The sequence below is a fragment of the Fonsecaea multimorphosa genome (genome assembly GCF_000836435.1).
Source record: "Fonsecaea multimorphosa CBS 102226 unplaced genomic scaffold supercont1.25, whole genome shotgun sequence".
Classification (NCBI taxonomy): Eukaryota; Fungi; Ascomycota; class Eurotiomycetes; order Chaetothyriales; family Herpotrichiellaceae; genus Fonsecaea; species Fonsecaea multimorphosa.
Window position 1 is genome coordinate 372,405 of NW_015971659.1, and position 14,924 is coordinate 387,328.

The following is a 14,924-nucleotide window of genomic DNA, read 5'->3' on the forward strand; positions in this document are numbered from 1 at the left end:
CTGATAATGGTACAGTAGATGGGAGTCTTGCGGCCATTGGATCGCACCACCTGTAAACATATATATAGGATGCTGTACACTCTTTTTAACATGAACCCCGGGGAATATGCAAGCCCAAAGTCCCCCGCTCGAGGCCAAATTCTATCGCCGTCGCTATGAATCGTGAAAAAGCAGGAGATGGGGTATTGTGGAATTCAATGCTTGACGCAAACAAAATCAACCTGACCCAGATGCCTTCTTGGGCTCATCCTCGTCGTGCGGTTCTGCGTCTTTCTCTTTCTCTTTTCCTTGCTTGTCCGGTTCCAGATTATCATGCTGGTGGATAAGCCGGTGCCAGGTGGACTTCAGGAATCCTTCGTTCTTGTGATCAGCGGCCTTGTTGGAAGGTTTCGATGCTTTGTTGTCTTTGGCAGGCTCCCTGAAGAGATCAGTCAAACGCCTGCTTGTCAGATTGTCCGATCCACTCACTGCTTGTACTTGTCCAAGTTCATGATTCTCTTCGCCGTCTTGTCGCCCATTTCATCAGCCAGCATCTCGATGATTGTCCGCTGGTTAGCCGACAGATATTTGGGCATCTGAACTTTGAACTCCACCCTGAGGTCGCCAGAAGAACCGGCACCGCGTCCACCAAGCCTCTTCATACCCATTCCGGGCAGTGTGATTCTGTCGTTTGTCGATGTCCCCGTCGCTACCCTCACTTTGACCTCTCCATCGAGTGTCGGTACCACCACCTCTCCCCCAAGCAGTGCTGTTGTCAATGGTATCGAGGCAGTATGGAGGATGTCTGCTCCGTTGCGGCTGAATCTGGCATCTGGCGCTACCCGAATGAAGACGTACAGATCCCCGCGCTGAGTTCGAGCTTGCGGATTTGCTGACATTCCCGTAGGAGGATAGTCACCAGCACCGGCCACTCGTAGACGCATTCCATCCTCTACTCCGCCTGGGATATCGACCTCGACGGTTTCCCTCTTGCGAACCACTCCATTGCCAGCGCATGTATTACATTCGGAGCCTTTCGGTATAACCACTCCGGTCCCACTGCAGGCGTCACAAGAGGAAGCCATCTGAAATCCGGCCTGCATGACATGGACCCTTGTACCCGTCCCATTGCAGCGTTTGCATTGCTGTCTTGAAGAGCCCGGTTTCAAACCGTCACCTTTGCATGTGCCGCACTGTACAAGAGGCGTGATGGTGATGTTTTTGGAGACACCTTTTGCAGCATCCATGAAAGATATGTTCGTCTGGACTTCGATATTCTCCCCAACTAGAATCTCTTCTTGGAAAGGCCCACCACTCCTCCGCCCGCCGCGGCGGCCGCCAGTGAATGCGCCAAAAAGATCCTCAAAGTTGAACTCTGCCCCAAAGCCTCCACCAAATCCTGAAAAAGGGTTTGCTCCAGCGGCTCCGGAAAACGGATGCTGACCCCCAGCGCCTGGATGAAAGCCTGCACCTTGGTCAAAAGCCGCTGCACCATATTGATCGTACGTGGCCTTCTTTTGAGGATCGTTGAGCAACTCATATGCTGACTGCGCATCTGTGAATTTCTCCTTTGCGCTAGGATCTTTGTTCGTATCTGGGTGATATTTCTTTGCTAGAGCGTAATATGCTTTCTTGATTTCAGATGCGCTGGCACTCTTTCCAACCCCCAGAGTTGCATAAGGGTCTTTCATCGCTTGCAAATTCGAAGTCGCGGAGAAAGGTCGGACTTGGTTTGAGGGTCCTCGGGGACATATCGAAGATATTCGCTGTGATAACGGTCGACTCGAGGCGGCGGATACATAGAGCCTCCTTGTTTGAGCTTTGCGAGTAAAGTTGTTTCGTTGTCGAGGATGTTGGACTGTCCTTAAAATCGTCCGCACCGGAAGCGGAGTCGTTCCAGCCCAGGCAGCTGGGCCTGCTGTGACATTCATGGAGAGACGTTGTGAGGAAAAATATCACGGATACCAACGTATCTGCATCGAGTCGTCTGGTGAGACCAATTCTTGGAGTCTGAAGGATGGTCTAAGATGAGTGGAATTGATGTGAATGGTGCTGCTTCGAAACTTCCAGGCACTTTTCGGCATTTTTCCTCGGCAGAGTTTCCGCTTCAAGCATGACTGATACAATGATATCAAAGACAGCAGCATGCGAAGCAGAGTATTCGCAATTCAGAGTTGCCTTCACTTTTTGTTCTCCGCCTCGGTCCTTTCTCCTTCATTTTCTTGAGTCGCCTGTATTTGACTCGACGCCTCTAAAATCGCCCTCATTCCCCTTTGCCAGAGCATTTCCTTGCCCTTTCACCCTGGGCAGCTGCTGTCCGAATCTGCCAGAGCATGCTTCGCGGCCAAACATTACCATGGAGGACTGCGCTCCGGGCCAACTCACGCCACATCTGTAGAGACTGCAGGCGACAGCTTCTACAGAGGAATTCCTTTACGACCCCCGCGACTTCTCTGATTCCCTCTAATCGTCTGCCTATCGCTGTCCGTCAGGGATTACAAATACGCCAATTCACTTCTCATCCTGCCCGCAGGAAAGACAAACCTCCAGAAGATGATTCGCCGCCCAAGAAAGAAGAAGCAGATGCAAAGGCAAAGAAATTAGAAAACGAGCTGGACGAAGCACCGCGGACGGAAGATGCTGCTGAATCCAAGAAACCCCCCACTGAGCCGCAGCCAATCCCCCAATCTGCAAGCGATGGCCGACCGGCGGCTGCAGGAGCTAGCGGCAGTGACACAAGCTCAGGGACCGGAGCAAACGCCGGTGCTGGAGGCGACGGTAGCAGGCGCGGGAGGCGGAGCACACAGATATCTAAGCCCACCATTCCAGAGACCTATCCGCAGGTCATGGCCATCCCAATCGCGAAACGGCCTCTTTTCCCAGGCTTCTACAAGGCGATCACTATCCGAGATCCCAATGTTGTTGCGGCGATAACAGAGATGATGAAGAGGGGACAACCGTATGTGGGAGCGTTTCTCTTCAAGGATGACGCTGCCGACAAGGACATTATTGAGAAGATGGATGACGTTCATGACGTCGGTGTCTTTGCCCAAATCACGAGCGCCTTTCCCGTCCACGGTGATGAACACAGCCTGACTGCCGTTTTATACCCACATCGGAGAATCCGAATGACCGCCTTGATGCCCCCATCAACGACAGGAGAGGGGGTTTCGGTGGTTGAAGTGCAACCTGCCAAAGAAACAAAACCGAAATCCGACGGCACAGACAACAAGGGTGATGTTGTTGCAAGCTTTGAGGAACCGAACAAAGAGCAACCCGCCCAACTAAGTGTCTACGAACCTACTGCCTTTCTGCGCAAATTCCCTGTTTCATTGGTCAATGTGGAAAATCTGACAGAAATACCTTTTGACAAGAAGAGCGGTGAAATCAAGGCTCTGACATCGGAGATTGTTAGCGTGTTCAAGGAAGTCGCCAGCCTGAACCAACTATTTCGAGATCAGATCTCTGACTTTAGTGTGTCACAATCCGCTGGAAATGTCCTTGAAGAGCCAGCCAAGCTAGCTGACTTTGCAGCGGCGGTTTCGGCCGGTGAGATCGGGGAATTGCAGGACGTCCTCCAGACAATGGACGTTGCTCAAAGGCTTCACAAGGCCCTAGTCGTGCTCAAGAAGGAGCTGATGAACGCACAGCTGCAATCCAAGATTTCAAAAGACGTGGAGAGTAAGATTCAAAAACGTCAGCGAGAGTATTGGCTTATGGAACAGATGAAGGGTATTCGGAGGGAGCTCGGGATTGAATCCGACGGCAAGGACAAACTAGTGGAAAAGTTCCGGGAAAAGGCTCAAAAGCTGGCCATGCCTGAAGCTGTGAAAAAGGTCTTCGAGGAAGAGCTCAACAAACTTGCACATCTGGAGCCTGCGGCATCCGAATTCAATGTCACAAGAAACTACCTGGATTGGATTACCCAGGTTCCGTGGGGCCAGAGGAGCGCTGAGAACTTCGGCATCAAAAATGCTATGACCGTCCTGGACGAGGACCATTATGGCTTGAAAGATGTCAAGGACCGAATTCTCGAATTTATTGCGGTCGGAAAGCTCCGTGGGACAGTGGAAGGGAAGATTCTATGCTTTGTTGGCCCTCCCGGTGTGGGAAAGACATCTATCGGCAAATCGATTGCGCGGGCGCTGAACCGGCAGTACTATCGCTTCAGTGTGGGTGGACTGACTGATGTCGCCGAAATCAAAGGCCACCGCAGGACATACGTGGGCGCGTTGCCGGGAAGGATAATCCAAGCGCTCAAGAAATGCCAGACCGAGAACCCCCTGATTCTCATCGACGAAGTGGACAAAATTGGTCGCGGTCACCAGGGAGATCCGGCATCAGCGCTCCTCGAGCTTCTCGATCCGGAACAAAACTCCAGTTTCTTGGATCATTACATGGATATCCCGGTCGATCTCTCCAAAGTTCTTTTCGTTTGTACCGCCAACATGACCGACACCATCCCTCGGCCCCTTCTGGACCGAATGGAACTAATTGAACTCAGCGGGTACGTCGCGGACGAGAAGAAAGCCATCGCAGATCGATATCTTGCTCCACAAGCTAAAGAACTTTCTGGATTAAAGGATGTAGATGTCAAGTTGGATGAGTCCGCCATTGAAGAGCTGATTAACAAGTATTGCCGAGAATCCGGGGTGCGTAACCTCAAAAAGCAGATTGAAAAGGTCTACCGCAAGTCGGCACTGAAGATTGTTCAAGACCTTGGGGAAGAAGCTTTCCCCGAAGCAGAGGCTCTCACGGAAGAGGGCAAAGCTGCGCTTGAAGAGAGCAAGAAGGACGAGTCTGACGTCAAAGACACACCGGAAACGATCGAGCAAGAAACAACCGAAAAGCCTCGCGTTGCTCTTCAGGTTCCAGATTCCGTCCATGTTACGATTTCGAAGGACAACTTGAAAGACTACGTGGGCCCTCCTATCTTCACTGCTGACCGTCTCTACGAAACTACGCCACCAGGTGTAGCAATGGGTCTAGCCTGGACAAGTATGGGCGGCGCGGCATTATACGTCGAATCTATCCTGGAGTCTGCTCTTTCTTCATCCAGTCGACCTGGTCTCGAGCGCACGGGCAATCTCAAACCAGTCATGAAAGAGTCGACGTCGATTGCATACTCTTTTGCCAAGCACGTCATGGCCACAAGATTCCCTGACAATAAATTCTTCGACCACGCAAAGATACACCTGCATTGTCCAGAGGGCGCGGTCCAGAAAGATGGTCCTTCTGCGGGTATCACGATGGCAACTTCTCTTCTGAGTCTAGCGATGGACAAAGAAGTCGATCCCGCGTTGGCAATGACAGGCGAGCTGACCGTTACTGGCAAAGTTCTGAGGATAGGCGGACTGAGAGAGAAGACGGTCGCTGCCAGGCGGGCCGGGTGTACAAAGATCCTGTTTCCGAAGGATAACTGGGGGGATTGGTGTGAATTGCCAGAGGTATGTCTCTCCCGTTTCTTTTCGGCTGCGTCGTCCACCAGGCTGGCATACTAACATGATTTGAACGGCAGAATATCAAAGAAGGAATTGATGGTCACGCGGTTGATTGGTATGATGAGGTGTTCGACATTGTCTTTCCCAATGTCCATGCGGAGGAGATCAACTCTCGATGGAAAGAAGCTTTAGAGCGAAAAGAAAAAGACGACAAGGGAAAGGACAAAGATGGTAAGAACGACGATGATGACTGAGTTGAGTTGCAAGGACGAAGCTTGCTTCTAGATTCGCAGGCCACTTCTCTTGGGTACTGGAATAGTTTACGGTCATTCAGCATTCAGCTTCGGTATGACATTGTCATGTGGCATTCAAAATAACAGGGGATCCGGAACGGGACATATGCATAGATGTATAGACCGGGGCTTTCCGATACTGGCGATCCTTCGAACGGATGTACCTGCGGACGAACAACAGCATTTGAGCAATACAGGAGGACAAAGGAGAGAGTGAGGAGGGTCATGACGAACACTGTGAAGATAGTCGACGGTTTCCGGGAGGATTTAGTACCATGGTTCATGGTATTTAGTTGGTTACGATATGGAATCCCTTCTCTGCTGCCAGCAATGTATATTACTTATGATCAAGGTCAAGCAGGGTGTCTCAAGAACCGACACTGTATTATTCGGTCCCGGATCACAGAAGTATCTCAACAGTATTACATTTGTCCTTTACCACGGAGCAATGCCTTCAAGGAAACCAGAAGAGTACCTCTGGACCGATCGGGCCGTTGCTCATCGGACTGTGTATAACCAAACTTGGCATTACCTTTAGAGTGGTCTTTTGGCGAAGTCGCTGAGAAACCAAAATCCCTGCCACAGCCCTAGCCTTGCAGAAGTGGACGACTCACTCTGAGTATTACTGGAAGTAGAAGGTGGTCTAGCTTCGAAATCACTACTCCCCGAGGCGGATGTTGCATTGTGGCGAGGTCTATCTAGGCCTGATGTGCTTCCGTCATTTGGACTTGAGCGACACACGTTCGATCTTTCATGGCCAGCATTTGTTGTACGAGGTACTCGGTACCTACCTAGGTAGATAGAGATGAATGGCTAGCGCTGACATGGCGTCAAACAGTGGCTGGAATGCTTTCGCCGAGTATTCCTGGTGTACGAGGTACTTGGTACTTGTGCTGAAGGCGAGCAGCCTACGAGACTCGTAACGAATGGATTTGGCCACGACCGAAGTATTTCCAGGGGCAAAGCCAGACCAGATCCCACGGCGCACGAGACAAGTATAGGTCTCAATGATTCAGCTTGCCAAGTCGGAGAGTACTGCCTAGCTCATGGATGAGTTTGCCATGTATCAAGTGCTGACACCTTGTACAGTATTCCCGAGGTTTTGGCTTCATTGGGATAATGCGACCCGATATTGTCTCCTGCGGCGATCCCTAACAATCATCGCAAGAAGACATGGGTGGTGATGGCCGAGATTGTGCTTACCAACGGCACCAAAGCTTCATCAAATCAAGCGCTGCTAAGCCTGCTGGGCCCCGCCTTGTAGGGGCAATTTACACCTACGAGGCTCGGAGGATTCTATTCCTGTCATCACTAAACTTTTAGTAATGCTTCCTGGCACCAGCAGGTACTTGTTAGCTGCATACAGTAGGAGGATTTCGCTGTCGGCGACGGATCCTTGACTCGTGGCACATCACCACCAACGCTAACAGCACGGTGATTGTGCTCAAAAGTCCCTCAAGCACAATACCTACCTGGCACGGGCCTCTATCAAAGTAAAGGGTTGAAACATAAATACAAGGTAGGTGGCCTGCGATTCGGACATGTTCTCCCATCATCAACAATCCAGAACACAACAACACTCACTAACACACCAACTTTCCTTTTGTTCATTTCCATTCAGTCGCTCTTTTGCACCTCCTTTCTGCCATCACTTCACATCCAGCATCCTAGTATTTAGTATTCCAATCCGCCAATCGAGATGAAGTCATTCGTTGCTGCCTCGCTCCTTGCCCTTGTCGGCGCCGCTGCCGCTGCCCCTTCAACCCTCCGCTTCGCAAAGCGCGAGAATCCTGATAACAGCTGTGGACCCGACCCTGGCTCAGCTGCCATTGCCAATGCCATCAACCAATGGAACAGCGATGTCGTCACGGTCAACAGTTTCTTGGATGAGGCCGCATCGTTAGACACAAGCACGCTGCTGGTCGACCTTGAGACCGCCTTGACCGCAGCCCAAGACGAACCTAATCAACTAAATGTCCTTGCCTGCGAAAGTGACGTTGCAGGGACACCTGCTCAAACCGCAGCGAACGACCTCTTCAATGGCTTCGAGAACAATGTCCTGGTCCCGCTAGGGAACATCATCGCTAACCCGAGCGATGCAAACAATGTCGCGATGCAGCTACAGACCATCAATCAATTCCGATGCTGCCACGTTCTTCCGGACCTTGATGTTCTGTGGTCGGGCACGGCGGAGGATGAGGGTGTTGCCAATATTGTGCCCATCACTGCCCCAAGACCGAATACCTGCGCTTCTATCAGCTGCTAAAGAGACGTTCTTGCTTCCTTCTCACGGTGCAAGAAGACAACGACACAAAAGCCAGCATGAGATGCGGCCATACGATGAGGACGAACGCGGGATTTGAATGCATTGGAGTTGGAATGGTACGGAAGGACACGTTCCACGGCGACAGGGAGCGTGGCAAGGATTGGGTTGGAACAATATTCATTTGATAGACAAAACAAAAAAGGTCTTATTCCTAAGTATTAGACCTAAATGCGCAGAGTTATCATTCCCTAGAGCCATCCCGTACTTCCAAAGTTGATCAAAGCGTTGTGTAATAATACTGAGAAGAAGGCTTCGACGATCTCGCGAGAGTTCAAAGTCGGCGGAATGATCGCCAAGGTGCCAACCACTGCAACGTTCCTCGCCTCCAGCCAATCGGCCTCGTTTATCTTCGGAGCCTTGGCTTGGCAAGCATTTGCATCGAAAAGCCGCAGTTTGCAAAACTTCGGTGCGGACTGCGCCGACTCGACGTTATTACTTCCACTTCCTTTTCACCACTTGATCACGACGTGACAGTACATTCTGACGAGACGCAGACATGCCCTCAACACACAAAAAGGACAAGCCGTGGGACACGGACGATATAGACAAGTGGAAGGTTGGGAATCCCTCGTCATTGTCTTGCCTCCACTGACTTTTGACCAGATCGAAGAATTCAAGCCGGAAGACAATGTCGGCGGCACCTTCGCAGAAGAATCGTCTTTTGCGTGTTTGTTCCCAAAATATCGAGAACTCTATCTGAAGCAGGCCTGGCCGTTGGTCACGAAAGCGTTGGAGAAAAGAGGGATCGCATGTACACTCGATTTGGTCGAAGGCCGTATGGAAGTGCGGACCACCAGAAAAACCTTTGATCCAGCCGCAATTCTTGATGCCCGAGACTTAATCAAGCTGTTGGCGCGAAGCGTACCTGCTCCACAGGCCATAAAGATCCTCCAGGATGACATGGCCTGCGATGTCATTAAAATCAGAAATCTGGTTCGGAACAAGGAGCGATTTGTCAAACGCCGCCAGCGGCTCCTGGGACCCAATGGCTCCACTCTGAAAGCCCTCGAACTTCTCACCAATACCTACATCCTCGTCCAGGGAAACACAGTCAGTGCTATGGGAGGCTATAAAGGTCTAAAAGAAGTGAGAAGGGTGGTGGAAGATTGCATGAACAACATCCACCCTATTTACCATGTCAAAGAACTCATGATCAAGCGAGAGCTAGCAAAAGACCCTGCTCTGAAGAATGAAAGTTGGGACAGGTTCTTACCCAACTTTAAGAAGAAAACTCTGAGTAAGAGACGCGTTCCTCACAAGGTCATCGACAAGTCCAAGAAGGTCTATACACCCTTCCCGCCGCCGCAGGAGAAGAGCAAGATTGACCTGCAGATCGAAAGCGGTGAATATTTTCTTGCTAAGCAGGCCAAGGAGAGGGCCCGAGAACAAGAACGGCACGAAAAACAGAGACAAAAGAAGGAAGAGAAGCAACGGGAGCGAGAACAAGCATTCATTGCCCCGAAGGAAGATATGGTGCAGAAAAGGACGAAGAGGAAGAGTACGGACGAGGATGACGGACCCAGACCAAAGAAGTCCAAAAAGATAGAGGGATGAGTGAACACTTCGACAAAAGCTTCGCTCATGTCCACGGATTGAGTGGACGATCAGCTAACATTTAGGCACGGGCCTCACGCGGTCAAGCTGCAATCTGCTATCGCGTCAGCCGTGCTATCAGTCTGGTCTCGAACCGGCCACCAGAGTTGAAACATCATAGACCGAGAAACTCATCCCTTCTCTCAACTCAACCATTCCGAGCCCGGAGTCAGAGCTCGCTGCAGCTGCCAAGAGGGATCGAACTTCAGCCCTTAGTGTCTTTGCGATATCTCGCAGTCTGGAACGCCTCCCGAGAGACACGGCACCCACTCCTCCATGTTCTGAATGGACACTTTTGGACGTGGCTGGTCACGGCCAAGGGAAGGACCCAATACTCCAGCAAAGCCTGCAGACGTTACTACCCTGCGCGCTCAAACATGCATTACCCGCAAAGTGGACAGCGCTGTGGTCAAATACCGTCCGGCTACCCAAGGGCGAATCAGCATGTCAACAGGAACCGTTTGACAAAGTTTCTCAATTCTCACGCCATGCTATATTAGTCATAGTGAGGATTTTGATGCTCCACACACTTTGCCAACGCTCTTTCTAGCGGCCTTCTAGAAATGTCACTAGTTTGCTCATGGGTTTTGGATCAGCCACCAGCGAAGCATCAATATTCTCATCTTCCAGCGCAATCTCAGCTTGCTCAACAGCCGTAATCGGGCGATTCCAGAGTCTCGTATGCTTGTCATTCGAAAGTTCTTATTCACGCCAGCAAAAATTTGCATCAGTGGATGTCATATTGGATCGGTCCATACCCACGCGATGGCATGCACTAGAGGGATGAGGAGCGATATCCTGACATCAGCATCTTGTGGCCATCATGGGTATGCTGTCGCCCTAAGGTCTAGACGTCGGCGTTTGATCTTGCATACTTTAGCTGAGACTTGCGTCCGGCGTTAGTCGGTCCTCCTCGCCGACAGCTGTGAGGTCCCAGTCTGAGGGCCAAGTTGCGCTCTCAAGAAAGTCGTCCAATTATCAGGAGTGGATCCCGGTCCCAAGCCCGTCTGAGACATCTTATTGGGCAAATAGGTCGTCAGCTTCTGCAATGTGTGGCGGTGTCTCGTGGTGTGATGCATGGGTTTGCAGGGCCTTCGGGGAAACTCGAGCTTGGAGAAGCGCCGAAGCTGTCTTGGCTGAGGGGAATAGTTTCGCCGTTCCGGATAGTAGCCTTGTGCTCGCTCTCTACACCCCCCTGGATGCCAGCCAATCAAGACAGATCGCTCCGATGTGATATTGAGGAGAACAGCTGGGCACACGATTCTGGTTCGAGGGTGGACCACGTTCTCCACTTACCTGATCTGCTGCACACCCTAATTGTCGCTGTTATGGAGCGACGTGCAGGTAACTTGACTAGAACGGGTCAGGGCCAGGCTTTGCCCAAGAGGCTGGTCGGCCAAATTCGCCCTGTCAGGCGCTCGCAACACCTCTGCTACACCAAGCCAGCACCGAAATGCTCCAGAAGGAGAGCTCCGGGGAAGCTCTGACAGAAAGCTATCTCTCTCAGCCAACGACAGACATTGCCCTCGCATCAAGTATATAAGACGGTCCAGTCATTCCCCTTGCAATGCTTTCCGTCCATCACGATCAACAGCATCCTCACTCATTCCGGACTTGCAACCATCAGACTCTACGAGACCCTTTGGGTGACCTCACTCTAACACTTTTCCCCGCCTTCGAGCTACATATACCTCCCTCTATCCATCTATTTTCCACAGGCAGCTTTGTGCCTTTGCTGCTCGACCCTTTCGCCATAACCCAAAAACTAGCCTACTGCTCTCTTGAAGCACGCCGACATCAGCATCACCAGCGTCATTATGGATAACGAATCGATCGAACGTCAACCATCCAACGCTGATGCAGTCGCCAACCAACAGCGCAAGAGCGTAGCCAACAGAGGCTTGACAGGCGCTTCAGCTCTCACTGTCAGGCAATCTATATTCCCCATCACACTGGTCACCGTTCTCTTTTTCCTCTGGGGCTTCGCATATGGTCTCCTCGATGTGCTGAACGCCAAGTTCCAGACATCCCTCAACATCACTGCCGCCAAGGCAGGTGGTCTTCAAGGATCATACTTTGGAGCGTACTTCATCGGGCCTCTGACATACTCTGGCTGGCTCGTCCGCAGATTTGGCTAGTAAGTCTTCTTGTTTTGCACGACTGTTTTATTTTTGAAAGAGTTGTTTTGTGGTTCTAGCAAGATTCAGTAGAAACTAACCCATATTCGCAGTCGCTGGACCTTCATCACTGGTCTGTGCATCTACGGCGTCGGTGCCCTGATGTTCTGGCCCTCGGCAGTCTACAAATCCTTTGGCGGCTTCTGTGGTTCTCTGTTCATCGTGGGATCAGGCCTGTCTACACTGGAGACGTCTGCAAACCCCTTCATCGCCACTTGCGGACCTCCGAGGCTGTCAGAATTCCGCCTTGAGCTCTCGCAGTCTTTCCAGGCTGTCGGTTCCGTTGTGGCTCCTCTTCTGGCTTCTCGCGTTTTCTTCAAGAACACGGATTCTACCGACCTCTCCCATGTCCAATGGACCTACGTCGGCATTGCAGCCTTCGTCTTCTGCCTTGCGGTCGTCTTCTTCTTCAGCCCTCTCCCGGAAGTTACCGATGCCGATATGGCTCTTCAGGCGGAGCAGTGCTCTGACTTGACTGGGTACCAGGAAAAGCCCCTCCGGAAGCAGTACAAGCTGTTTTTCGGAGTCGCCGCGCAGTTCACATACGTCGGTGCCCAGGTGGCAGTTGCCTCCCAGTTCATCAAGTACGCTCAGGAATCGGCGGGACTCTCGGCCGCCACTGCTTCTGACCGATATGCCATCGGTCAAGCACTGTTTGCCATTGGGCGATTCGCTGCCGCCGGATTGTTCATGTTCGTCAAACCTCGTCTGGTCCTCATGCTGTTCATGACCATGATCATGATTTTCATTGCATTGGCGATAGGTTTCCACGGAGAAGCCGGTGTCGCCTTCCTCTCGTTGGTGCTGTTCTTCGAGTCCTGCATCTTCCCGACCATCTTTACTCTCTCCATCCGTGGCTTGGGCCGACATACCAAGAGAGGGTCTTCCTGGATCGTGGCCAGCGTCTCGGGCGGTGCCTTGTTTCCGGCACTTACTGGGCTCGCGGCTGACCACATGAGCTATCACAAAGCCATGTGCGTTCCCTTGGCCGGGTTTTTTGTTAGCTTCGTCTTCCCCATTTACTTGAACACGGTTTGCAAGAAAGAGTTGGACGGTTTCCGCGAGACCAAGATCGGCTACGTTGATGAGAGACGGGGAACCATCATTGGAGATATCACTGATATCGAGACATTCGACGCTATGGAGAAAAGACGGTCGGTCAATGTCGAGAAGGTGTGAGCATGACGCGGTGAAACAGGCGGCAATGAAGATACGGCCTCTATGCTGATGGGCAATTCTTTACTTCTAGGGGTGCCACTGTTGAGTGGAAGGATGTTTTGATGAATGGCTACAGATGATACCAATATTGTTGTGTTCTACATTGGCACTTCTTCACCCCTAGTCGCAACCACACAAAGTACTTCTTTGTAACCCATTTCTATCATTTCCGTCTGCAAACTGGAGACTGGTTTCTCTGCTGCGAAGAGGGCAGAGGGCCGATGGAAGACAGACTTGCGCCCTGAGCTGATCATGGCAAGCGGGGTCAGTAGAGTGAAAATGCAGCGGTAGCAGAGCTAACGCAGCTGCGCAACGAACAAACGTCACGATGGTCATGCGGCCTCGTGAGTCTGGATCGTTCTTCGTATTTCTCCTCGGTCGACCTCGTATATCACGAAAATATATTGGAGCAGGCCCGCAAGGGACAGGGGGTGACAAATGTCAACGAGCGGGGTTCTATGTATATGATTAGACGATGACTTTGGCCCATTCTTGGCCCCCTTTTTAATAGAACCATCAGAGCATACGGGAACAGAAACGTTGCTCATTACGAGGCTTGACCAGGAGCTGTATGCGGGATTTTCGACCCATATCTACCGTGGGTTCCAAGAGTTCAACAAGAGCTGGGGGTGATGATACTAGGTAAGTGTCCGCCCTTCACACCAACGTGCACTGGACCGGTCGCTTAGTTGCGTATATCCATGGTTCTCAATATCAGTCGTCAGTCTGACGCCCAGTCGTGATGGGGGGGACCGGACTCTCCGTATTCTTACGAGGCAAGCTCGAGTCCCGCCAGTCGTTGAACGTGGTCCCTTAGGCCTAGACACTCCGTTTTGGAAACTCGTTTACAAGATTAGGTCGTGGTTTCTGTCTATCGGTCCTGATCGACCCGGCTGGTCCAGCCTGATTGGAGGACCAGAATGAACGAGCGTAAAGAGCTGGCCTTATTGAAGACAGAACTGTCAGCTACCCTCATATATGTAACATTTCCCGCACAGCCATGTTGTCCCTGTACGTCCAAGGCCAAGTCGCACAGCCTCTTGACCGAGACGTGGGATTCTGGCATTGGCTCGCGTCACGCCCCTTCCAGGCGAGCTGAGGGTGTGAGTCCCCGTCGGGGTCGAAAATGCTTTTAATCCAGCCTCATCCACCTGGGAGGTGTCTTTCTCCAAGGTCTCAACCACTAGTCAAAAACGCGCGCGCGCTCTAGGCATAATGTACGGCCGGGACCCTTACACCTTCGTCAACGGCTCGCACATCCCCTCCGTCGTCCTTGGAGTGATCACCACGATTCTCAAATCCTGGGACCAGGCCTCGACAGACTACGAGTACATCACTGCCTTCCACCAACCCCATGGGACCCTGCATGTCGCGCCCGAGCCCGCCATCGGCGAAGCCGCCATGCGAAAACTGCACGACGACATCATTCACCCGATCAATGGACCTGTCGTGGCTTTGCAACACTACCTCGACCGTGTCTTCATGATGCCCGGCTCACCAGAGGGAAAGACAGAGACGGTCTTCACAGGGAAACTGACCAGTGTCTTGAAATCTGGGGAGGAGGTTACTACAGACTTCGCCACCTGGATCGTGGCGTCTCCAAACAGTGCTGGGGAGCTCAAGGTGGAATTGCTGAGGGTGTTTTCCGACACGAGCGAGTTGATGAAGAAGATTGGCGACATGATGGCGGTGAAGAGCTAGAGTTTTCTGGGAAGAAAGTATGCTGTATCGTCGAGCAGGACCGAGTAAGGACTGAGACTCGAGAAGTTCATTGTGGACGCACAGCATCACTCCAGAAACGCCTTACAGGTGACGCGGGTGTTACCCAGGTTGGAAAGCGAGATATTGGTGAAGGCATTCGCTTCCATACTAAACGATCTTACATTTCTATCATGAC

General features: G+C 51.7%; 6 protein-coding genes across 6 annotated transcripts; 5 read left to right on the plus strand and 1 right to left on the minus strand.

The window, feature by feature from the left end:
- Window positions 1-216: 216 nt before the first annotated feature.
- Window positions 217-1,910, minus strand: Z520_09708 (uncharacterized protein; the record flags this gene model as incomplete). The annotated part of the gene is made up of 2 exons (XM_016780202.1): window positions 217-418; window positions 469-1,910. The coding sequence occupies 2 exons, from the start codon at window positions 1,908-1,910 to the stop codon at window positions 217-219; spliced, it is 1,644 nt and encodes a 547-aa protein (XP_016628785.1).
- Window positions 1,911-2,312: 402 nt separating this feature from the next.
- Z520_09709 (uncharacterized protein) lies at window positions 2,313-5,674 on the plus strand (the record flags this gene model as incomplete). Its single annotated transcript, XM_016780203.1, has 2 exons — window positions 2,313-5,426; window positions 5,498-5,674. The coding sequence occupies 2 exons, from the start codon at window positions 2,313-2,315 to the stop codon at window positions 5,672-5,674; spliced, it is 3,291 nt and encodes a 1,096-aa protein (XP_016628786.1).
- A 1,738-nt stretch (window positions 5,675-7,412) lies between these two features.
- Z520_09710 (uncharacterized protein) lies at window positions 7,413-7,979 on the plus strand (the record flags this gene model as incomplete). Its single annotated transcript, XM_016780204.1, has 1 exon — window positions 7,413-7,979. One exon carries the CDS (start codon window positions 7,413-7,415, stop codon window positions 7,977-7,979), a length of 567 nt encoding a protein of 188 aa, XP_016628787.1.
- Window positions 7,980-8,535: 556 nt separating this feature from the next.
- Window positions 8,536-9,593, plus strand: Z520_09711 (KRR1 small subunit processome component; the record flags this gene model as incomplete). Its single annotated transcript, XM_016780205.1, has 2 exons — window positions 8,536-8,595; window positions 8,643-9,593. The coding sequence occupies 2 exons, from the start codon at window positions 8,536-8,538 to the stop codon at window positions 9,591-9,593; spliced, it is 1,011 nt and encodes a 336-aa protein (XP_016628788.1).
- A 1,856-nt stretch (window positions 9,594-11,449) lies between these two features.
- Window positions 11,450-12,988, plus strand: Z520_09712 (uncharacterized protein; the record flags this gene model as incomplete). Its single annotated transcript, XM_016780206.1, has 2 exons — window positions 11,450-11,769; window positions 11,863-12,988. 2 exons carry the CDS (start codon window positions 11,450-11,452, stop codon window positions 12,986-12,988), a joined length of 1,446 nt encoding a protein of 481 aa, XP_016628789.1.
- Window positions 12,989-14,242: 1,254 nt separating this feature from the next.
- Z520_09713 (uncharacterized protein) lies at window positions 14,243-14,728 on the plus strand (the record flags this gene model as incomplete). The annotated part of the gene is made up of 1 exon (XM_016780207.1): window positions 14,243-14,728. The coding sequence occupies one exon, from the start codon at window positions 14,243-14,245 to the stop codon at window positions 14,726-14,728; it is 486 nt and encodes a 161-aa protein (XP_016628790.1).
- Between the last annotated feature and the right edge of the window lie 196 nt (window positions 14,729-14,924).